At 40.1% G+C, this 23,942-nt stretch overlaps 1 protein-coding gene across 1 annotated transcript in view; it reads right to left on the minus strand.

Annotated features, from left to right (window-relative positions):
- The window catches only part of LOC116043839 (SH3 domain and tetratricopeptide repeat-containing protein 1), a 33,358-nt gene that overhangs the window by 3,988 nt on the left and 5,428 nt on the right, over positions 1 to 23,942 (minus strand). The window contains exons 3-17 of the mRNA XM_031290819.2: positions 20,034 to 20,164; positions 18,313 to 18,418; positions 15,899 to 16,039; positions 14,354 to 14,552; positions 14,191 to 14,267; positions 13,108 to 13,303; positions 11,618 to 11,748; positions 9,017 to 9,055; positions 7,549 to 8,901; positions 6,711 to 6,851; positions 6,075 to 6,296; positions 5,382 to 5,562; positions 2,514 to 2,664; positions 1,601 to 1,723; positions 803 to 953 (exon numbers count right to left, since the gene is read on the minus strand). Of these exons, the coding sequence (XP_031146679.1) occupies positions 803 to 953; positions 1,601 to 1,723; positions 2,514 to 2,664; positions 5,382 to 5,562; positions 6,075 to 6,296; positions 6,711 to 6,851; positions 7,549 to 8,901; positions 9,017 to 9,055; positions 11,618 to 11,748; positions 13,108 to 13,303; positions 14,191 to 14,267; positions 14,354 to 14,552; positions 15,899 to 16,039; positions 18,313 to 18,418; positions 20,034 to 20,164 (3,342 nt within the window). The remainder of the gene's footprint in view (positions 1 to 802; positions 954 to 1,600; positions 1,724 to 2,513; positions 2,665 to 5,381; positions 5,563 to 6,074; positions 6,297 to 6,710; positions 6,852 to 7,548; positions 8,902 to 9,016; positions 9,056 to 11,617; positions 11,749 to 13,107; positions 13,304 to 14,190; positions 14,268 to 14,353; positions 14,553 to 15,898; positions 16,040 to 18,312; positions 18,419 to 20,033; positions 20,165 to 23,942) is intronic.

Raw genomic sequence — 23,942 nt, forward strand, 5'->3', positions numbered from 1 at the left:
ACATTTTTAGAGGTCCTCCTGACAGAAGGATTTAATTTTAAAGTGGCACTGTTGATCTTTAAAAAAAAATCCTTCAGTTACATTGGTTCATCTAGGACCATCATACCACATATCAAAGTCCTTAATCCGGGATGTGGTGTGACATGCAGTTAGTGATGGCAGTCCAAAATCTTGCATATAGCTTGCCTCATTTATTAAAGGTCCCAAAGTGAGATTTCCATACCTTTGTTGATTATAAAGCAGGCACTATACTGTAAAAGTATAAAAATGCCTAATCCACAGAGAAATGCACACAACCTGTATTCAGAAACTGTGCCTTTAAACGAGCCGTCAGAACTTCTGTACGGTTGTGTTGTCACAACTATACTATATACAGAAATGTAGAAAGTGCCGCTACAGTGCCGTTACAGTCATTCCCCAGCTGCAATGATAGTATAGAGACTCCGCGAGTGCAGATGCAGAAGCCCTGGAAACGTTGACTAATCAGAGCAGAGTGGCCTTTCTGGGAGGGGGTCTTAAAGAAACAGGCGCTAAAACGGAGCGTTTCAGACAGAAGATGATTCCAGGTATATTCAGACAGACCGTATGACAAAAATAACGTGTTTTTTGAACATTAAAGCATCTAAGCATGTTCTAGTAGAAACCTGAAATACAATTACGAACCTAAAAATGAGCATGATATGGGACCTTTAATACTTCTAAGTAGGTTTTTCTACAGATAACAAAGTGCAAACAAGCATAATTTACAATCCTAAACTAACCATTTAAAAATTCTAAACTTTGTGTTGGAGGTTTTCCGTACCCAGAGTAATACTGATGTCCAGTGCAGTCTGAGCAAACTCCACAGCTTCCTCATACAGCTTGAGACTGAGCATCAGATCAGTCAACTTATTACACAACCTCAGCCTGGAACGCACACTGCTGCTCTTCACAGCGATGGGCAGAGCACGATCCTACATGATTGGATACACAGAGATACACAGGATATTACAAGAGGCTTAAAGGATAACTCCAGCATCATTCCTAACAATAATAGTAATACTGTAGCATCACAAAAGGCCTAAGGTTGCTTAAAGGCAGGGTTGGTAAGTATTTACAATATTAATTTTGTTATAACTTGTTTGAAATGGTCTTTACACCCCGACAGCCATAAATAATTCCTGGGCTCGAAAGCGAAAAAAGATCTGTCATCTGTAGCTGCTGTAATCCTGTAAAAACTTGCGGTCCGCTTGGAAAAAGAACCAATTAAATGCCTCTTTGCCCTGCTGCCCGTACTCTACCCCACCGGTGAATCAGACATGGAGTGAAATTGCTGTCCTTTTCCTGTCCCAGCCCTGAGGGCAGGGGGAGGGGTTAGACGGAGCCCAGAGGAGATGCTACTTTTAAATCTTGCTAGCTTTTCAACATTACCAACCCTGCATTTACTGTAATGGCTAAACATTTTTTCTAAAAACATGGATAAATAACCTAAACTTACATCAGAACTAACTGAGATAATTATAAAGGGTATATATATGTATACTGTATATATTTGAATCATATATATATATATGTATACTGTATATATTTGAATCAACTCAGTGTTTTATTCAGACTATACCCTGTAGAAGGTGATAGCCTTGTCCCTGTCGTGGTTGCTGTTGAAGAAAATGTCGCCTGCAGCTTCCAGAAGCTTCAGGATGAACTTGGTGTCTCCTGTACTCAGAGCGACATCCTGAGCTGCCTGACAACGACATGAACGAAAAGTACAGTTTTAGTTTACCTGTCAAAGGCAGCACTAAACTAAAGTCAACCGAGCAGCTGCTTAGGGTCCTGTGGCCAGAGAGGGCACTAAAAACACAAATTACAAATGTGAAGTCCTCTGTTCATCTTTTGATAAAATGTATTATTCTAGTTTTTGGGGTGGAATTATTTGTACCATAATGGCTCTCATAATTTCATTCATTTCAGTACAGAAGCAGTTCAGAGTCCTACTCACCACTCTGTGTCTCTTTTTAACACAAATACTGTTTTCAGTCACTAAATATTTAGGGGTTGATGCATAGACTGTGGAAGTGAAGCCAAAACATCTGGATCGCCCTCTGGTGGCTGGCTGCAGTGTAGGCCATGTATCATTAGTTATATAGATGCTATGAAAACGGGGTGAAATGTCATGATTGACAGCTGTGATTGACTTGTGATTTGCTTGGGCGGGTGTATGGCTCCAAAATCACAAGATGTCAGCGCCTGTATTCTGGATATTTTGGTTTCACTTTTATACAGTGGGATCCATCTTTATATACAGTCTATGGTTATTACTAACTATAATTAGTTAGTTCTGGCATGAAAGCTAACTTATTTTTCAGTCACTGATAAATTACCATTAACAGTCAACACTCCCTGCTGATTTTTCAAAACAAAAGGCCACCAGAAAAGGGACGGATTATGTATTCACAATACATTGACACATTGACACATAACACAGATCAGTGGAGTTTTAAAAAAGTTTCATAGCTACACAGCTGCTGTCAGACCTGAACGTAAAGGTCCACCAGTTCCGTCTGATCCAGCAGGTGGTAGATCTTCCCAGCTTGCAGCCAGCCCCACGCCTCCTTCTCCCTGCAGCCCAGATCAATGAAAATACCCAAACTGGTCTTGGTGAAGTCGAGAGCCACCCTGTACGCTCTGAAAACATTCAAAAACTTAGATTAGTCCGGTAGCTCCAAACTTTAAACCCATCATTATGAATGACTAGAGCTGGGGTACCGTATTCAATACTTTTTAGGCACTGACCGAATTCCCTCCTTAGTATCAAGTATCGAAAAATGCCTCGTCATTCAGTACCCTATTTCAATACCTAAGGAGTAAATCTCCATCAGCATCAGTGAGCCAATCAGCATGCAGCATGTTTCTACCAAGATGGAATAATGTCTGTGATTGGCTGTCTAACGTTACTTGTTGTAGAGACACGCAGGAAAAACTCTACGCTACGCACAGAGACGGGGCTCACGTAGTAGGAGCTGAAAAATAAATGACAAGATTTGTGCCATGATGTAATTTGTTTTGTTTAATAAAATTGGTATCGGTACTGGTATCGAAGATTTTTCAACGATACCCAGCCCTATGAATGAATGAATCATATTTCTCTATAGCTGTATATCTGTATCAGTGTCTCTGTGTCCCAACCGGCAGCAGTAGATGGCTGCCCACCAAATTCCTGGGTCTGTCTGAGGTTTCTTCCTAAAAGGGAGTTTTTCCGCGCCACTGTTGCCACCAAATGCTTGCTCTTGGGGGAATTGTTGGAATTGTTGGGTCTTTGTAAATTATAGAGATTATAGACCTACTCTATGTGTAAAGTGTCTTGAGATTCTTGTTATGATCTGATACTATAAATAAAATTGAATTGAATCATTAACACCTTCGAACTAACAGCTGAGGTGATTTCATTTTCAAAATGGCTGCATTTTCATTTCTCTATTCCAAAGATGTTCACAAGTCATTTTTTGGAAGTCCAAGTCGGATCTCAAGTCTTTGAGCTTGAGTCCAAGTCAAGTTTCAAGTCTCTGGCCATCTGATCTATCCCTAACACTGTATTGTTAAATCTTATGAAATAAAAGCATGTTCTGTAGCTACCATCCATACAGTACAGTATCAAAATCAGTTTAAGGACAACTTTATGGGGTCTACTTAATATTAAATATTAACCTAAGTCTGTCACATCATATGAATACGACTATAAAGATACAATTTGCCTGTTCCCAGCATTAGCACAACACTTTGCGATGGTTAGCTTGTTACCCAGACGATATATGCTAAATGTAACGTCTCTTTCACTCAAAAAAATGTCTAAATCAAGAGAATAGTAGCAGCGCCACACCAGTTACAGAACAACATGCATCTCAATGTCAGTCCAAATTACGCACAAAAAGCAGTTTGAACTCACTGATGTAATGTAATGCCATTTATTTTCTAAGTGTTAGTACGCTCAGTGAAACTGAGTCCAACGCGATTGAGATCCAACTCAGAGGTTGGAGAGGTTAGTGAGGCGAGCGTCTCCACGGCAGGTGACAGTGCACACGGATCCGCTGCGCCACGCATGGATGAAATAATAAAATAGTAAATAGGACTACAGTAACAGAAATATGTGTTTGGTGGACCGGGTACACCTTGTTCACTTAATAGCCTACAAATCATCCACGGGATCAATTACGCATCACACGAGTTTGCCCACCCGACACAGCGTTTGTTCCTGGGGAGATTGCTCCATGCGCCCCGCCTCCTGGGTGCATTGGATGTCTGAGCCTAAGCAACTATTAACTATAAAGATACAATTTGCCTGTTCCCAGCATTAGCACAACACTTTGCGATGGTTAGCTTGTTACCTGTGACTAAATGTAACATCTCTTTCACATTAGCAAGTGACTGACCTATCTTGGTGCATTTTGAGATGCCTGATGAAGTTCGACGTTGTTGATCGGGCATCATTTATCTTGGTGCCACACACCTTGCATGTAGCTGTACGCTTACTGCTACTGTTTATGAAGTTATTGAAAGCAAAACTAATGACAAAAGGCACAACTCCGGGAGGACTTGGTGTCGCCATCGTCAATGCATTTTTTTATGTGAGTGCGCGTAAGGCATAGCGCATGAGTTACGTTGCACATTATGGCAAAGGGCAGGGGACATGCAGCTTGTCATACGTTTCCCCAACGTATATGCGCCAATGAAAGAAAATAGAAATACATGAATACATTTAGATTTAAAAAGCAATAATTGCATGAAAACAGGTTGTTGACGAGTCTCGAAGCTCGAGTCCGAGTCAAGTCTGAAATCTTTTGGGTCGAGTCCGAGTCAAGTCTGAAGTCAGCTGTTTGTGCGACTTAATTGCGACTCGACTCCGAGTCTCAGACTCGAGTCCCCATCTCTGCTCTATTCATAACAGTTTTACATATTTGTCCCACTTCCGAACAAGGTTATTGTAGTTTTATATTTTTTTATGTTTTATGTAATTTCATTTTAGTTGTAGTTAGTTTTCAGCGTGTGTTTGCTAGTTTTAGTATTTCAGAAAGATTTTGTTCTAGTTTTTATAATTTAGTTTGAGTTTGTTTTTGTTATGGCCAGGTCTAATGTCTCAGAAGTACGTAGCTACATATACATACAGAATACATGGTTAGAGAACGTTTTACTATAATAACCCTGCTTCAGAAGACACTGCACACAATTTGTTGTTCCACTAAAAAGAAGTGGCTTTAATGCTTACACTTGTGTATTTTTCTGTTTTATTAAAAAGGCCATCTTTGACAGGGGCAAACAGACACACACACAGAGACACACACAAGATACACAGATAGACAGACAGAAGACACACACACACACACACACACACACACACACACACACACCTCTCTGTGGCCAGGGTGAGGTAGAGCTGGCTGATGGCTACCAGTGCGTCTCCCTCCTGTCCTCTGTCTCCTGTGCGTCTCAGCAGCTGGACCTGGTGCTGGCTGTAGATGATACACTGGGCCTGCTCTGGACTCTCACACTCATAGAGACGGCTCAGCTGTTTGGTTGCAGTCAGTTGACCTGGCAATGAGTGACAGTGCAGTTCAGTTCATTGAAAAACTAGCACATGAAACAATGTGTGAACTACAGTGGTGGAAGAAGTATTCAGATCCTTTACTTAGTAAGTAAAACTAATACCACACTGTAAATATACTCTGTTACAAGTAAAAGTCCTGCATTGAAAATGTTACTTAAGTAAAAATATGTAAGTTTCATCAGGAAAATGTACTTAAAGTATTGAAAGTAAAAGTACTCAATGCAGAGAAATCCACACATTGTAGAAAGTGTAAAGGATCCAAACAGTTGTGTGTTTAATGGTCTAATCATCTCAGCTGGACTTGTAGGCTGTCAGATGAATGAAGTCGAGTAAAAAGTACAATATTTCTCTCTGAAATGTAGCGGAGTAGAAGTAGAAAGTGGCATGAAAAGAAAAGACTCAAGTAAATTACAAGTACCTCAACATTTGTACTTAAGTACAGTACTTGAGTAAATGTACTTAGTTACATTTCACAACTGGTGTCTTCCATACTTACAGTCTAACAGGTCAGCACTGATAGCGAGCAGCAGGGCCCATTCGTAGCATCCTTTGCCAAAGTCCAGCTGCTGTTGCCTCACATAGTGCTGCCCCAGCTCCAGCAGCACTGGGATGAAATTCGCCTCGTGACCTTTTTCATCCAGCTCAGAGAAGAGCTGCACGGCCTCAGTCAGGTGTCTCTGCGCCAGTCCTTTGGCTCCGGCCTTCAGACATAACAGCCCTTCATGAGGAAGAAGAAGCACAAAGTCATCTCTCAGACCTGAAGTCCATTAAAAGAAGCATGTGTTGAGAAGAAAATGGTGTAAATGTTTGAAAAAATGACATAAATGTTGGAAAAAGCAACAAAAACTTTGAAAAAAAAAAAAACCTTTCAATAAGAACAAATGTTGAAAAAGGCGAAAAAAATAAAAACTAAGAAAAAAAACCAAGAAACATTGAAAAGAGCGACAAAAACGTTAAAGAAAGTGACTAAAACGTTGAAAAATGCGACCAAAACCTCAGAAAAAATTGACAAAAATGTAAAACAACAATAAAAAAAAAACAACAACAACATAAACGGCCAAAAAAGCAATCTGAAATCTTGCCTAGGGCACCAAATTGGTTAGTGCCAGCTCTGTTGAGAAGCATATCTTACCAAGGTTAGCCTGAGCTACAGCCCAGTTTGGCATGTCCTCATACTCTTGGCAAATGTCCACAGCAGCCTGGTAACTTTCTGCTGCCCTCCGGAGGTCACCCATGCACCGAAGTGCCACGCCACGCATGTTGAGGACCACACCTTTGCGTTAAATTAAACACATTAACTGATTTGTGAGAGAATAAAGTTGGCAAAATTTTTTTCAGTTCAGAGTCCAAATAATCCCACGTTGAACCAGGAAGTAGCTCTGCAAATTAACATTAATAACTGACAGTTAGGTAATAACTTTAATATTCAACTTTTTCACTTCCAAATTACTCCGGTGGTTATCATGTGCACACAGCCTATGGTAATACATTGTGAATACATATTTCTAAAATTGTGTGATGTTTTTGTTGAGTTATTATTACACAATACTTTTTCTGACCTTTTTGAATCCCCTGACAAATAACCCATATTACAAAAAAAGTCTAAAACTAATAAAAACTAAACTAAAACTAAGCATTTTCAAAAAATAAAAACTAGCAAACCCGCTTTAAAAACTAATTAAAACTAAACTGAATTTGAAAACAAAAAGTCAAAATGAAATAAAAAATAAAAACTAATGAAAAATGCAAAACTATAATAACCTTGGGACTACAAAGCAACCCCGCTGGTAGTGGTGTTTACAAATGCCTTTGTTTTAGGGGCTCGAAAAAGCCGGAGTAGTGCAGACGCGAGGCGTCAAAGTAGCAAAAGATATTTGTTTTTTTAAAACCAAAACATAGTAGTGTAAATGTAGCTTGAAACACTCTCTAACTGTTATTTCTAACACATTAAGCCATAGATATCCACAGACCTTCCTGAGGCGTAGTGCAGTGTTCTGGCATGGAAGCTAGGACACAGTCCAGGATATCCAAAGCAACATGTGGCTGATTATTGTCAATGTGAAGCCATGCCAGCCAGATGAGGGCACTGTTTCTTTCTGGGACAGAGATGCGGAGTCGCTGTGAGGTTGGACTGTTGTTGATGAGAGTATGCATATGGCAGATGGCGTGTCCAACCATCCTGTGCTTGCAAAAGAGTTGGCAGAGACAAACAGTGAGTCGATGGCTCAAAACATGGTATCGATCACTTCCTCGTCCTTGGACTTTGTCAGAAAAGAGCGCTTGGTATAAATATGGAGCCACTTGAGGTGGGATGGAGGTTTCCTGTTCTGTGATCCCAAACAGTCTGTTGACATTGTCCAGAACTAGACCCATGCTGCTAAGGCAGTCAGTCAGTGTAGCAGAGGGCTGAATAGAAGCTCTCCTGGCTGAACTGACACTGAGATGGGGAAGTTGGAGTTCGCTGTATAGCCTTCCCAGGGCGAGGTACTCATGACTGGGAGAGATGCCCCATGTTCTTTGAGCTTCGGCACAAAGAACAAGTAGTCTCTCAAGATAAGGAACCACTCGCACCCCCTCAGCACGAGTCCAGTGGTGCTTCGCCAATTGGTGACAAGCCCGGGCCTCTGCCATTTTGTTGTGAGAGAGAACAGCTTTCTTGAGGATGTATTTAAGAGCAGAGTTGTCCTCTAAGCATTCCAGGCAGTCTGGCATTCCCAGTAGCAAGGCAACAAGTCGCTCTGTCAGAGCAAAGAAACTTTCAGTATTTTTCTGCAAAAGATATATGGCAATTAGGTTGGAGTAGATGCTGGCCAACAGTCTAAGGTCCGTGAAGCCTTCTTGTGGGACACTGAGGGCTTCCTCAAAGTAAACCCGAGCCTGGCTGAACTTTAACCTCCCAGCACAGAGCTTACCCAGCAGGAAGCACAAACGAGTCTGCGACCAAAGGAGTCGCTTCTTCCTGGCTGTTTCCCTAGCAACTCCCAGGAAGGCAATCAGCTCATCTTTGTCGGAGTGACCGGTAAATATGGAGGAGGCGAGGAGTTCAGAACTCAGTCCATACATGATGCCGAACTTTATTTTGTTGTCTTGTCCTTCCAAAAAAGAGAAAAGGGGAATGAAGTTCTCAGTGTTGTTGTTTCCTTCTACAACTGGCTGAACAGTGAAACAGGGAGGGCTTGGGTTTTCTGCTTCTGTAGCCCAGACCGAGTCCTCCAGAGTCCCGTTCACGGTCACTACAGAATCTGATGAAGAGTCCTTTCCTTGATCAATAATCCTCTGAATATTTCTCTTCAGGTCAGCTTGCTGAGTATCAACTTTGCTTGCTTGAAAAGAATAATCAGAGGAACAAATTATGAACTACAGAGGTGACTAGATCCTTCTACAAAATAAAAATAAAAAAACATTTACATGTCATTAACTGTTGGTGGCAATACTTACATGATGCTTTTTTTCCAGAGTCTTGATAACTGAACATATCTGAGATCGAACAATAAAAAGGACAAGGGATAGAATGAGAAAATCCCGTCAAACATCATGAATAATTCAAACAATTCCCTTCAGATCAAATAGAAAACAATGATCCAGCACAGTACAAAGCTTCCCTCATGAATCTAAGGCATCTACTGCACTTGAAGTGAGCAGATAAAATTTGACTTAGAACACAGTCCGACTGACATTAGCACTACGATAAGCAAAAGACAGGTTCAAACTTTTTGCATGACGCATGGTATTAATTCAAGCTACTTTGCTCCATTTAGGCTGCAGATTAAAGTCTTCTAGTGATGATTCTTTGACATTGTCCTCACAAGAAAAATGACAGTAACAGTCGTTTGTTTCCAGAAAAGGACCTCAAGTGGCCATGTGAATTATGACACTTTTCTGACTAGTAGTGTGAAATTGTTACTAGTGATGTTCAAATAAAGCTTCATGAATCATTAGTTTTTGTTTCCCGTCTCCTACTGATAGTCAACTGTTTTTTTCAAACGATGACCACGAAGGTTCCCTAACATTAACCAAGTCGTTTTTGTACCTAAACCTAACAAAATGTTAACCTTAGCAGTGGCAGATCAGGAAATGCTATAATGAATATGTTTTGGCTCCAGGGATGTTAATTGTGGTCTACAGGTCCGTTCATCCGTCCAGTACTTTGGTCCAAACTGTGCTATCTTAATAACTATTGGATACTGTACAGACATTAATGGTCCTCAGAGGATGAACTGCAACTGACTTTGGTGATCCCTTAACAACGATTGGACTGGTTGCGAACTTGCGATGACATTTTATTAGGGTTGCACAATATATAGTTTTTTTATCGTCATCGCAATATCAACTGCCACAACATACACATCGCGAAAGGCTGCAACATTTCGCAAAAGACACAGAGAGATTTTTTGTGTTAGTTGAAAGAAAATATCAAGAGAAAACTGCACATTAAAATGTAACTGTCATTCTTTTTTAGTGGTGCCTTTGATATTCAATTAAATGTTCAATTTGTTTAATAAAAGTGTTTGAAACCATTTCCTTTTATTAGTGTTAAATTCAACAAGCATTTTAGCAGAATACTGAAAGCATTAGAAATGCAGAAATGAATAGAATTTAATATATGTTTATTTATCGTAAGTAATATTGTTATTGCAATATTCAACAACGTTATCGCATATTGGATGTTTTCCGTTTTTCATATCGTGCAGCCCTACATTTTATACATATATCCATGATGCCTTACAGCAATGAATCCTAATGTTTTTGGTGATCCCTTGACTTTTCATTTATCACCACCTTATCCAGTTAACTATCTCAACCACTGTTGGATGGATTGCCATGAAATTTGGCACACACATTTATGTCCCCCACAGGATGACCTAACGACTTTGGTGACCTTCTGACTTTTCATCTATTTTTCTTCGATCATTTGGTCAAAATTTCAGTTTGTCCAAGACTTTGGTTTATGAACAGATACATGCAGAGCTAATGAACTTCCTCTCAGCCTCAGCTGCACTAATTAGCAAACATTATCAATGCAAACACACTAAACAAAGACGATGAACATGTTGAACATTATACCTGCTTAGCATCAGCATATTAGCATTGTCATCGCAAGCATGTTAGCATGTTGACATTATTAGCATTTAACTCAAAGCGCCACTGTGCCTAAGTACAGCCTCACAGAGCTGCTAGCATGGCTGTAGACTCTTAGTCTTGTACAGTAATAACCTACACCACGTAGGTTATGTTTTCGGTTCGGTTTGTCCATTTGGTTGTTGGTTTGTTTGTCTGTCAGCAGGAATACGGAAAAAATTGTCTGGATCAACGAAAATTAGGACCTCTTGCCGGGGATTTACTATGGACGAAGTACACACGGTGATACACTGGTAAGAGCAAATGAGGTTTAACCACGTATCAAGCTCATTTAAATGGCTGACATTACAGCATTGTGTGAACAATTAACCTTAGTTAATATTGTATGTGGTGTTTTCTTAAGTGGGGTGCAAATGTTCCACCAAAACAAGTTTTTCCCCGAGACTATTTTACAGATCCATCGTCTTTTGGACCGGAGCTTAGCGCCACCCAAGACAATTGTGATTGGGTTAAAGAAATGCAAACAACGCCTGACCGTTCTTTCTCCTATGCAGCAGTGTATGTGTGGAGGGGGCGGACCTTCCTCCGCATCGCTGTGGAGATAGGTCTGGCAATGCGAGACTACAGAAAGACTACTTTCCCAATTTTCATGAAACTTGGTGGAAGGGTGTAGCATGGTACCAAGGAAGAACCCATTACATTTAGAGTGAATTTGAATCACAGAGATACACACTTTTGGTAACGTTGCGAGATTTGTGCTGCATTCATGTGGTGTTAGAATTATCGGAAAAAAAATGTGGTCCTAACTGGGTAAATTCACACATGCATTAACAAGATCAGATCAAAAATTTGATGATTTTGTCATCTAGTTTTGATATCTTATTGATTCTTTGTACACATGACACAACTATGGATAAATCCGTGAGACCTGTGAGTTCTTCTGCAGCCTTTCAGTCTCACCCAGTTTGTAGTTCTGACCAGTATCATTTTGAGATTTCTTCTTCAAGGAGGCAGTCATTTCCTCTATGACTTTGTCCTCTTGCAGACTAAAGAATGTCCCTTCCTCTCCGTCCAAAAAAATATCTGCTGAGCTGAAAGGGGGACAAGAATTGAACAAAAAATTAAGCATTGCGTTAGGTCATGCAGGACACGGAGTCATATTCCCACTTATTGAATTATCATTCGCAACCAATCACAGCCATTTTTCACATCAGGCGGTCCATTTAAATGTCTCCCTATTCCTCTCTGGTTCCTGCTACTCCAATGCTGCCTCACACCGCTGCTGCTGGCAAAGCTTGCCTCCACTACCCCAGCCTCCACCTTCCTGGTTTAGAGTGTCATCATAACTTAACTCTGAAATTGTTTAAATATCTTGGATTGGGCCCGCTCTTGCGTACAGGGGGTCTCAGCAGCGTGCTCCCTGTGTCATCTTAGCATGCTGCTTGGCTGATCCAGGGAGCATCATTACAAAAACAGAGCCTTCATCGCCAAGTACAACTGTATTTCCATTTGTTGCAACAAATGGTTAAATCTATGACGAGAGTTTTCCTGACTGAAACAGTATTTTCAAATACTATAGTGTAAAATATTTTGTTTTGTTAAAGGTCCTGTGACATGCTGCTTTTTGGATGCTTTTATATAGACCTTAGTGGTCCCCTAATACTGTATCTGAAGTCTCTTTTATATAGGCCTTAGTGGTCCCCTAATACTGTATCTGAAGTCTCTTTTATATAGGTCTTAGTGGTCCCCTAATACTGTATCTGAAGTCTCTTTTATATAGGCCTTAGTGGTCCCCTAATACTGTATCTGAAGTCTCTTTTATATAGACCTTAGTGGTCCCCTAATACTGTATCTGAAGTCTCTTTTATATAGACCTTAGTGGTCTCCTAATACTGTATCTGAAGTCTCTTTTATATAGACCTTAGTGGTCCCCTAATACTGTATCTGAAGTCTCTTTTATATAGACCTTAGTGGTCCCCTAATACTGTATCTGAAGTCTCTTTCCCGAAATTCAGCCTTGGTACACAATTACAGCCACTAGAGCCAGTCCAACAATGAGCTTTCCTTAGGATGTGCCATTTCTGTGTCTGTAGCTTTAAATGCTATTGAGGAAGAGAGAGGGGGAGCAAAGTGGAGGGTGGGAGTGTGGCCTTGACCAACTGCCATGCTTCGCTCGTTTGCAAGCCATGATGTCTCTCTCTTTCTCATGGGCGGGCCAAATTCTTCATCATTAAGGGAAGATTCCAGATTGGCCTTGATTGAGCTTTCATTTTCTCAAAGGCAGAGCAGGATACCCAGGGCTTGGTTTACACCTATTGCCATGTCTAGCCACTGGGGGACCATAGGCAGGCTGGGGGAACTCATATTAATGTTAAAAAACCTCAACAAGTCAAATTTTCATGCCATGGGACCTTTAAAATGGCTAACAGTTATCGTGGTGAGGCACTCACTTGTAAGTGTCGGCTGACGGTTTCACCAGGCTCGTCTTAACCAGACCCACTTCTCCTGTCGCCTCCTTCCGCCCTAAGAACCAATCAAAACAAGACCCCAGAAGTCCCGCAATGATGATACGATCACCGGGTGCCACGCTCAGCTCATCTGGGCCCTCAGCATCATACTCCACTGTCGCCAGACAGGTCCCTCTGGCTGAACAGAGAAGAGGTAAGAAGCGGATAAAACGAGACCAGATATCCCACAACTTACAATAAACAATAAAGTTTGTAATGCTCTTTAGTACATAGTGACCATAAAATATCACTGGGGGAATTCAACTGGGTGTTGTTTACATCCCTCATACTTTATTTATGTGTAAGTGCTGAATTAAGCTTCAGTGACAATTTAAATATAAGCCCTCAATATAAAGATCAATATGTAACGCAAAAGTTCATACTCATATTTTCTCTCATTTTTATATGTTTCTCATATTATTTTCTAGATTTTACAGCACTTTCCAACAGGGCTGCTCGATTATGGGAAGAAAAACATAATCACAATTATGTTGGTCAATGTTGAAATCATAATTATTTAACAAGATTACTCATTGACTTTTGGAAAGATGTTGCATTTTATTGAACTCAAAAAAACAGTAAAACAGTCAAACAAATCAACAGTGAAAACACCTTGGACTGTGAAATTGTCCTTCACACTTTTCCCCGTTGAAGACTGTTTTTAGTTGGTTTGTGTTTAGTCTAACAATAAATGATCTTATTTAACTTTGAACTGTTTTCCGCCTTTCCCTTGGTTTTCCCCCGGGTTTAAGTAATTGTTAGCGTCCTCCGCCCCTAGATATGATAGGGATGTAACAATTTTGGGGGCTCGTCCGGGATCTTTTGAAAATCAGTCTTAGTAGGTTTGTTTTGAAGTTTAGGACATATTGTGATTGCACTTTTCATTGTCTGATACAGTAACAAAAGATGGAATAAGAGTGTTTGCAAAACGGAATGTGCAGAACAGTTGTTTCTCTCATTGACATTGTTTTTGTGATTGTTAGGAGACGAAAATGTAAATTCCATTAATTGCACAGCCCTACTTACCAAACTGCAGAGGGAAGTCGCAGGCAGGTTTCCCATCACCAACTAAAATGCTCTCTGCACAGGATTTGAGAAACCATCTGTGGATGAATCAGATCAGATTAGTGAGAGCGGTCACAGTCACTGGTATGTAAGTCCATACAGGCCTGTGTGTGGATCGACTTACTGATGAAAAGGGATGACTGGCTCCAGAGCAGGTTTGGGTGCAGTGCCTCGGGCTCCATCGGCCAGGCAGAGGACAGTCCACCCTGAGCCCAGAAATGGAGGCTCAAAATGGGCTATGTCTCCCTGCTCCAGGTACAGGTCCCCTCCAGAGGTGGAGCTGTCAAACATCTGGTTGGTACTGCAACTAGCAAACAATGAGCCTGAGGATGCAGAGAGAGAGAGAGAGAGAGAGAGAGAGAGAGAGAGAGAGAGAGAGAGAGAGAGAGAGAGAGAGAGAGAGAGGGAGGGAGATTATATTATTGTATTATTATTGAATTGTATTATCCTTGATGCTTTGGCAATATTGTTTTCCTGACATTAATGCCAATAAAGCAATTGGAGAGAGAGGGAGAGAGAGTGTGCATGTGAAATGTCAGCAAGTGTGTGTTTTATTGTGATTGTTTTTCAGTTAGCATATTATTTACATAATTTAAAGCTGTAGTGCGTAGTTTCTGTCGCCCCCATGAGGAATTCTGAGTAATGACAACAACACTGTCGACACGTCCACATGATACAAGCATTCAGTGATCACGCACGCGCCTCCCCCCCATACATACACACACACTATTTTATTTTTGGACTATTTGATTCATTTAATTGTTTTAAGCATGCTTTGTGCAGCTATACGCATATACTGTTTGTCTTTCGAGCTTCTGTGTTACTGATTGCCATGTCAAATTCCTGTGTGTCTGTTGATGCATTTGGCGAATAAAGTGATTCTGACCCTGATTCTGATTATCTTCACTCGAACTTCTGCGTGCGAAAGTCACCGGACGACACAATCTTCTGAACACAGTCATACTGAGAAATACAGAGAGAGTTGTGTGGAGCTGATAGTCTTAATTAGCTTTGTAGCAACTCATTTGGCAATGGCTTGAATGTAACGGACGTTCATTAATATCAAAAACTTACGCACTAAAGCTTTAATGGTAATTATTGGTGCAAAAAGTAACTGACTATGCAGTGAATATTTGGCATTAAGCATGTTATGATCTGCATATACCTAACAAAAACTATACGTCAATACATAGCGTAATTGAAAATATTGTATAGCAGTTGCTGTTAAAAAAGAAGATTATAATTTTAACAAATGAATCTGCTGTTGAGGTTAGCCTCACACCAATAATACTACGGATGGTGTTGCCACTCAGATGTAAGGCTATATCAGCATGTGTGGTAAAATATGCTATTTGTTATAATGTTACGATGATAAGTTATCAAAAGTATTTTTTTAGCAAACATGTTGCCTGTAGTAGATAATTGACAGAGAGATATAATAGGAAATGAGGGCAGAGATGGAAATGACAATTAAAAAAATATCTTTTTTTATTTATTTTTTAACAGGTATTCATCACTATTGGTGATACTTTAGGTGCAGTTACAGTCCTGACTTATAATGGATCAACAAAGACAACTAATGGTTTGTAAAGCGTCATTTGAACATCACTACCAGCAGGTGGTGCTGTTAATGTGCAGAGCAACTCTGCAAGACTGAATTCCTTCATACCTTCCTGCATGAGGATGCCTTTGTACATCAGGTTAAGAGTGTCCTCCTGAATGGAAACCTCAATTGCGATGTCCTCCTCCAAAGAAGTGAGCCAAAACTTCTGGTCTAACAACAGATTCTCCATACAGCGACCTAGGAAACCTGGAGGAGAGGAGACGAGAACACTAAAAACTCTAAACTGTACTGGCATCATTTTTACTACGGCAGTAGCAGTAGTACAGTAGCAGTCCTATCCAGGACGCCATAGCTCAGAAAGTACATTCCTACATTCCATCCTGCACAAGTCAACAAAAAGTTTGAATAGTTATTTAAATACAATACAATCATTATCTTTTGCACTTTTGCCTTATAGCAAATACTTAAAGGTCCCATATTGTAATTAACTTTTTTGATTTACAAAGCAGGTTAAAGTGCTATATAATACTGTGAAAGTCAATCAAAACCAAAACACTCAATCCACAGAGAAATGCACACAGCCTGTATTCAGAAACTGTGCCTTTAAACGAGCCGTCTGGACTTCTGCATGGCAGTGTTTCCCACACATAGACTAACGTGTGGCGGTGGGCAGCACTCTCAACACCGGCCGCCCCACATTGCGTTTCGTTAAAAAAAAATTAAACGCTATTTAAAACACGTTCAGCTGCATTTCCTTTTCCTGCCCTCCTCCGTCTCTCTGTCACTTGTGTCTCGCTCACATACACACACACACACACACACACACACACACACACAGCTCCTCCCACCGTGCGGTGTTTGGTGTTTTTAGCCCCCAACGTCCCTTTTCAGGCAGCGCGGCAATGGTTATGTTTCAAGGGTTAAGGTGAGGGTTAGCTGCTTGGAAGGCGACGTTGGAGGCTTAAAACACCATCGAGCCCACCGTGCACACAGCATCTGACGCCCCCCCACCCCGCCACAAATTAATTTCTAGTGGGAAACACTGCACGGTTGTGATGTCACAACTATACTATATAGCTAGAGTGGCGTTACAGTCATTCCCCGGCTGCAATGACGATGCAGAGACACCAAGAGGGCAGATGCCGAAGACCCAGAAACACTGACCAATCAGAGCAGACTGGGCTTTTTCGGGAGGGGGGCTTAAAGAGACAGTTGCGTTTCAGACAGAGGGTGAAGACAGGTATATTCAGACAGGCAGTATGATGAATATATTTGTACCAGAATAGGTTTACATGGTTTAATTTTCAAAAAACACCATATTTTTGTTGTACTGCACTGCTCTCTCTCACTGCTGCAGATCCTTTTTTCAGCTGGTCTCTGTTTTAGCTTACAGAGTGAGACCTCTTTTCTTCTTCTTCTGTACTATCTTTGATTGCTCTTGCACATGTGCAGTAGCTCAGATGTAGATCATGTCAGCTAGTGTGGGATATTTTAGTTGCAGCACTGTGTTGCCGTTGTATGGAGAAGGAACTTCGTAGACACTGCTCTTAGTATAAAAAGATTTATTACATCAAAGATTACAGCATCCATTTACAGACTCCATGGAAGGTCTGGAGAACACACCGCCAATATGCATTCTAATTCTACCTTTACATTTCACAGCTTATATGGGATAGCTTAGGTAACATGTTAGATAACCTATGGAACATTCAAGTTGACATAGCATAGGTTAGTGTCCTCTTCAGGGGCTTCCTATAGTTCGTTAACCCCTCAGCATCAAATCCGAGACCTGTCTTTTAAACATCCCATCGAAATCACGCCACTAAGAGGTTAATTATTACTCCCTATACTGCCACAGTACCCATGATGGACGTTCTTATTATGACTCAGCACATTTGAGCTTTATACAGACATTAAACCTATAAGTCCATCAGATACTACACTAGCTAGCTCCATAGACAGTAAAAGAAAGGCTGTTTCTACAACTTTGGTCAGTTACAAGGCAGGATTAGCTGGGAGACTTCTAAATGAGGGCGCACATGGAAGTAGTTCTTTTGTAGATTATGGTGAACTTGTGTGTGTTGTAGCAGTGCTTTGCTATTGAGAACGAGGTAGCATGCTAGCGTTAGCATTAGCGTTAGAATGCTAACGCTAACGCTACGAGCTAATGGTTGCGGTTAGCCTGCTCGTTTCGGCTTGTGACGTCACAAGCCGTGCCGATTTTGAACAGCTCACCCAGAGACTGAAGGCAGGACACATTCAGAAACTGTATCTCACTCTAAACAGCATGGATGGATTTTTTTCAAAGTTTGTATGCGTGTGTAACCACCAGAGACACAACAGAACACCCCATGTCCCAGAAAAGGTGATTTTTTCATAATATGGGCACTTTAAAACATGTTATCATGCTCTAGTAGAAACCCAAAATACAAAATGAACCTGAAAATGAGCATGATATGGGACCTTTAAGTTTCAGTCTCATTGTTACTGACAACTACTTTATTGTATTCCATACTTACCTATTGTGTAATATGTGGTGAACTTCCATATTTCCTCAAATGTTTTAAATGTCACATAAATCACTTTTTCTTCACTGTTGATGGAGATGAGATGAGTAGACAGCTCCTGTAAACAGAGAAAATAAAAGGTTTAATAAATTATACTTCTATATTGACTTTCTTGTGTGCAGCTCATAGTTCTGTAAATAAATATTGCTGTATGTGAATATAGTCTTGTTTTTTTGTTTTAAGTTGTATCATAATTCTTTGAATCTCTTTGTAACATTTGGTCTTTAAGCATTACTTTGCACTAATGGATGTAGTGCCACTATGAACACAATGAACCAGTAATGTCCGTGACACATGGACGTTGTGTATTTAGCCATATTAAAGACAAATATGAAATATGTGGATTATGCAGGAGTGGTTTAACAAGTTTCTCTGGATAATGAGATACTTTTTTCCTGATGTGCAGTGGTGGAAGGAGTTTTTGGATCCTTTACTTGAGTAAAAGTACTAATACAACACTGTCAAAATACTCTATTACAAGTAAACGTCCTGCATTGAAAATGTTACTTTATGCAAGTAAGTAAAAGTATGCAAGTATCATCAGGAAAATGTAGTATTACAAGTAAAGGTACTCAAACCTCACATTTTAGAAACTGGAAACGATCCAAACTGTTCTGTGTTTAATCGGCGAATCATTATTCATATCATAATATATTTAAATCTTATATTTATATTTAAATCTTAAATCTCAGACTATACTGACATTGCACTATTCCTTCCCTCTCTTCTTCAATTGTTATTGTATATTTTTTGTAAATTTGTAAATTCTATTGTATTGTTATACTGTATACTTAACAGTATTTTTTCATATTTCTTACTGTCCTTTCTGTTTTTATTCTTTATATGTTAAGTGAGTGTTGTACTTTGAGAGCAAAGATTAACCGGAATCAAATTCCTTGTTTGTTTATGCAAACCTGGTCAATAAAGCTGATTCTGACTTTTACACTTGTAAACTGTAAAATGTGTTTTGTGTGCAAAAGTCTCAATGTGTAAAGTAACTAGTAACTAAAGGTGTCAGATGGATGTAGTGGAGTAAAAAGTACAACATTTCTCTCTGAAATGTAGCAGAGTAGAAGTAGAAAGTGGCATGAAAAGAAAAGACTCAAGTAAAGTACAAGTACCTCAACATTTGTACTAGTACTTCTGCCACCACTGCTGATGTGAATGAATCAAAGTTGACCACAACCTCTATTCTCTATGAAGGATACAACTACCAATGTGTAACTTGTAACTAAAAGGATATATTTTTGGGTATCCGTTACACCTAAACATAAGCACTTTTTATCATAAAACTTTAAGCTTGAATTCTGGCTACTAGAATATAGAACTGCAAACTGAGCAGACAGACCACCTTAACAACCGGATTCATTCATAATTTTGGACTTTGTACAGCTGAAAATGCCAGGATCTGTGCGTGTGCGCATGTGTGTGCGTGTGTGTGTGTGTGTGTGTGTGTCTGCGTGCGTATTTGTATGTGCTTGTGTGTGTGTATATGTGCTTGCGTGCCTGCGCGCGCATTTGTGTGTTTGTGTGAGTGTGGTGTGTGTGTACATGTGTGTATGTGCTTGTGTGCGTGCGTGTGTGTGTGTGCGTGTGTGTGTGTATGAGTGTGTGTGTGTGTGTGTGTGTGTGTGTGTGTGTGTGTGTGTGTGTGTGTGTCCCCCCCCATGTACCGTGAACAGAGCGGTGACCTCAGTGCTGTCAGCCTGCAGAATGCGCAGTTTCCCTCGCAGCATTTCCTGCGAATGCTCGTCTGCAGGAAGCTGCTCTGGACCCCGGACCACATCCAGCAGCACTGGCAGAGCTGAACACACAGCACATGTTAAATCATGCGCTCACTACATATCCTCCTGGCCACAGATCTTTTATAACCACATTTAAGGGTCTTGTCATTATTATTATTATTATTATTATTATTATCAGGGGCAGAGCGAGGGGGTGGCTTCTGGGGCTCCAGCCCCGAATGTTGTCTCCAAAGCCCCAAATCTTTTACGTTTTAAAATGACTTCAACTTTGTGTCATTTACCCTCAGTCTCGATGACCGGAGCAGCAAGTCAAAAGAGCAAAAGTTCTATTACTGGTAGGGTTGGGTATGGTTTGGAGTTTTGAGTGCCTAAACGGTGCCTGAAACGACACTTTTTCAAAGATTTATACATATATATATATATATATATATATATATATATATATATATATATAAATACATTTTAAAAGGAGCACAAAACGACAGTCTGCGAAATTTAAGAACGGCTTGTTTATTGCTAAGGCCATTTGGTTAAAAATTTTATGATTTATTAAAAATGTAATAACAATAACAATAACTTATTTCACCAGTAAATTGCTAGTAAACGACAAAATCAACCACTAGATGGGAAAAGGGTATTTTACAATAACTTTGAATGCACCACGAGGCTGGCGAGCATTTTAACCGTGTTAAATCCAGCTACTAGCTAACACAGGGGTGTTAAACTTTTCTCCACGCAGCAGCCTTTCTGTTTATATCTCTATAGCCCTCAGATGAGAGGTCATAGGGAATTGGACATTCGGACACTGACAGAAGTCGTTCTAGTCTCTAGACTAGTCTCTCATTTTTTTTCTACTCGCTTCCGACGCTTTCAACAGTGTAGTATGAAGTCCACTGGGGGCGCATTGCGTATTACGGAGCTGATTTCAAGTGCCAGTGTGAAGGCAGCGTCAGAGAACAGCGCAGGCATTTAAGAGGCACCGAAATGAGGCACCGCAATCCACATTACTATTCTGTCCAGTAGATACTGGTCGTTAAGGCACCGGTGCCATATTAGCACCGGCTCTTGGTACCCAACCCTAATTACTGGGGAAATATTCATTCTGTTAAACTCTACTAAAAATAGGTTTCAAGATTAGTAATGCTGTTTTATGCCAAATCCCTGTTAGGGCCAGACCGATTATCGGGTCGTTTTTTGACAGTATGCAGATTATCTCTGGTGTTTTATTTGCCTAACAACCGATTAAGTTAATCAATGAAAAATTGTTCTACTTTGGCTCGGCTACGGCTCTGTGTCTGTCCCTCTGCTTCGGTTTCACTCACCACTGAGTCTGACTTAATGTCCCGCCCACAACACTATCTGACTATCTTTTACTGGGAATTATGATGAAAGTTTCTCGTTTATTAAAGGATTTTTTGGCATTTGGCGTTTGTAACATTCCAAAATCTTTATTTTGACTTAAAGATTTTCATGTTCGCTGTAAATGCATATCGGTTCCAGATATCAGTCATCGGTTTCATTAACTACTAATAATCGGTATCGGTATCAGCCTGGAAAAAAACGGTATCGGTCGATCCCTGATCCCTATACTACTCGTATAGTGCTTGTAGCCTAACTTAAAAATTGTAACATCAAAACATTTTTGCCTCTTTTTAGGTGTCAGGAGTGAAAATCCTAAACATTTTTTGTCTTTGTCTTTTTTCGGAGAACAATTAGATACAAAAACAGGATGTAGGCTCTACAGGAGGATTGTTTTCCTAGGCAACTATCATGTTTTTCCCAAAGGATGTAAAGAGTTTTAGGCATTCTTTTATCAAATATCTTGAAAAATACTGCATATAGCTGTTGTAAATGGGAAAAGAATCTCAGCCCAGAATGTTTATGTCTGGCTCCGCCAATGATTATAATGTTTAAGGTACTGTAAATCACTGTGTCTCTTGCATCAGCTTTATAAAGGGACATACTAAATTACTGGAGAGCCCTGTTTGTCCTCTGGTCAGTTTTGCATTGCATGATAAAGATCATATAGTATGTAAAGGTGTCTGTGTAACAACAATGGCGACTTTGGGAGATATGGGGATCGCCTACATCTCCGTGAGTAGAGTCATGTGCTGTTTTCCTAACATCAGAGACAGACATTAGACTGCCTATCCTGTTAATGTTTGCTAAAAAAAAAAAAAAGAATGAGCTGAGCAGTTTCTGCTGCTGTGGTAAAAACACTTAACTGGTGTAATAAAACAATATCCACGATCCAGCGTTACAATAAAATACAATAAAATAAAAAATACCTTTTTCAAACACAAATAATAATTGAATATAGTGCTTTGAGAAAAAAAGGAAGTTTAGGTATTTGTAGAACTTTTTGACCTGCAGAGGGGTCTGAAACAGGGTTGTCCTTTATACCCTAACATGGTCATTTTAGCTAATAGAGTTTAGGACACAAAGCACAAAACAGCTACACATTCAATACACAAGGAACAGTAGGATATTGACATTATTGACACCATTTTAAAAATTAAAAATGCACCACATTTCTGACAATTGGCATTATTGTGATGTGGGGAATGTGATGAATCATGTTTCGATGGATGTTAGGGTGTGTAACATTTTTAGTTGTTTATTATCAAAAAATCGGTGTTGCCCATTCACAAACTTGTCCTTTATCATGAATATTTACCTCCACCATCAATTCCAAGTATTCCTTTTGGCTTGAAATTTTACATTCGCATGAACTGGGGTAGACGCTCCATATTCATGCTCCATATTCATTGAAATACGTTAGCTGGTAAGGGACATACAGGACATACTGCTCCGCCTTTCGCGTTTTCGCTGTCACATGATAAACTCACAGGTGCTGCTAATGCTGCTAACGGGTATCGTAGCTTCCCGGCCCCCGGCAAGTTTGAAGACGGAAACATGGAGGACCACACATATTCAAAATCCAAATTTCAGGAACAGGAGTCTTATTCTTTGCAAAGAAAAAGAAAAAGGAGATTGAAAAGAGCATGAGACCGGCTTTTTGAAGCGTGAAGGCTACTGTAGCTGTAATACGTACTTTGAACTGCGCGGCGCGAGAGAGTTGATTGCGATATATGATCTCAACGCTAGATGGGAGAAATTCCCACACATTGGACCTCTAACAATAGGACCAACTTAAACGATTTCAATGCAAACTGAGCCTTTAGGGCTGGGATGGTGTGCTTTTGTCCCAATGTGATTCTTTCAGGATGGGTGCCAATTGGATTTTTATTGCGGTTTCCATTTATTGCGACTCGATAGCATTGAGTATTGTGATTTTCTTTTCCTTCTTTTAACAATTAACAAAAGTTGAATAATACACTTCTAGAGACAATGTATCATGAAGAATGTACATCACATGTCTGTCAGTCAGTCTGACATTCAGGGCTTTAAACTGACACCCGCCAACCCGCCAAATGCCAGTAAAAATTTACTTTGTAAAGTTACTAGCCTATTTGGCCGGTGATGAATAAGTCTAAGTGTCTGTTTTTAATCGGCGGGCTGCAGAAACAATCCGACAAGTCAGTGTTTACAGATTGGTCTGTTTTCCGGCAAGAAATTTGGGCGGTTTTAACGGTGCAAATCTAACCAGAGGAGCTGAAATGAAGTTAATTAGGACAAAAAAATGTGGAGATATTTGTCAAGAGTAAAGTAAATGTTTATATCTTAATATACTGAATATCTGCCAGCCATCAAGTATTTTTAAAGAATGGAATAACTCATAATCTGTTTTATTTTCCCTGGAAAACAAATTGGCTAGTGGAATATCCGATTACGGCTGGTAACTTTAAAAATGCACTAGCTATGTTGGTTGGTGAT

Source organism: Sander lucioperca, chromosome 17, assembly GCF_008315115.2.
Source record: "Sander lucioperca isolate FBNREF2018 chromosome 17, SLUC_FBN_1.2, whole genome shotgun sequence".
Classification (NCBI taxonomy): Eukaryota; Metazoa; Chordata; class Actinopteri; order Perciformes; family Percidae; genus Sander; species Sander lucioperca.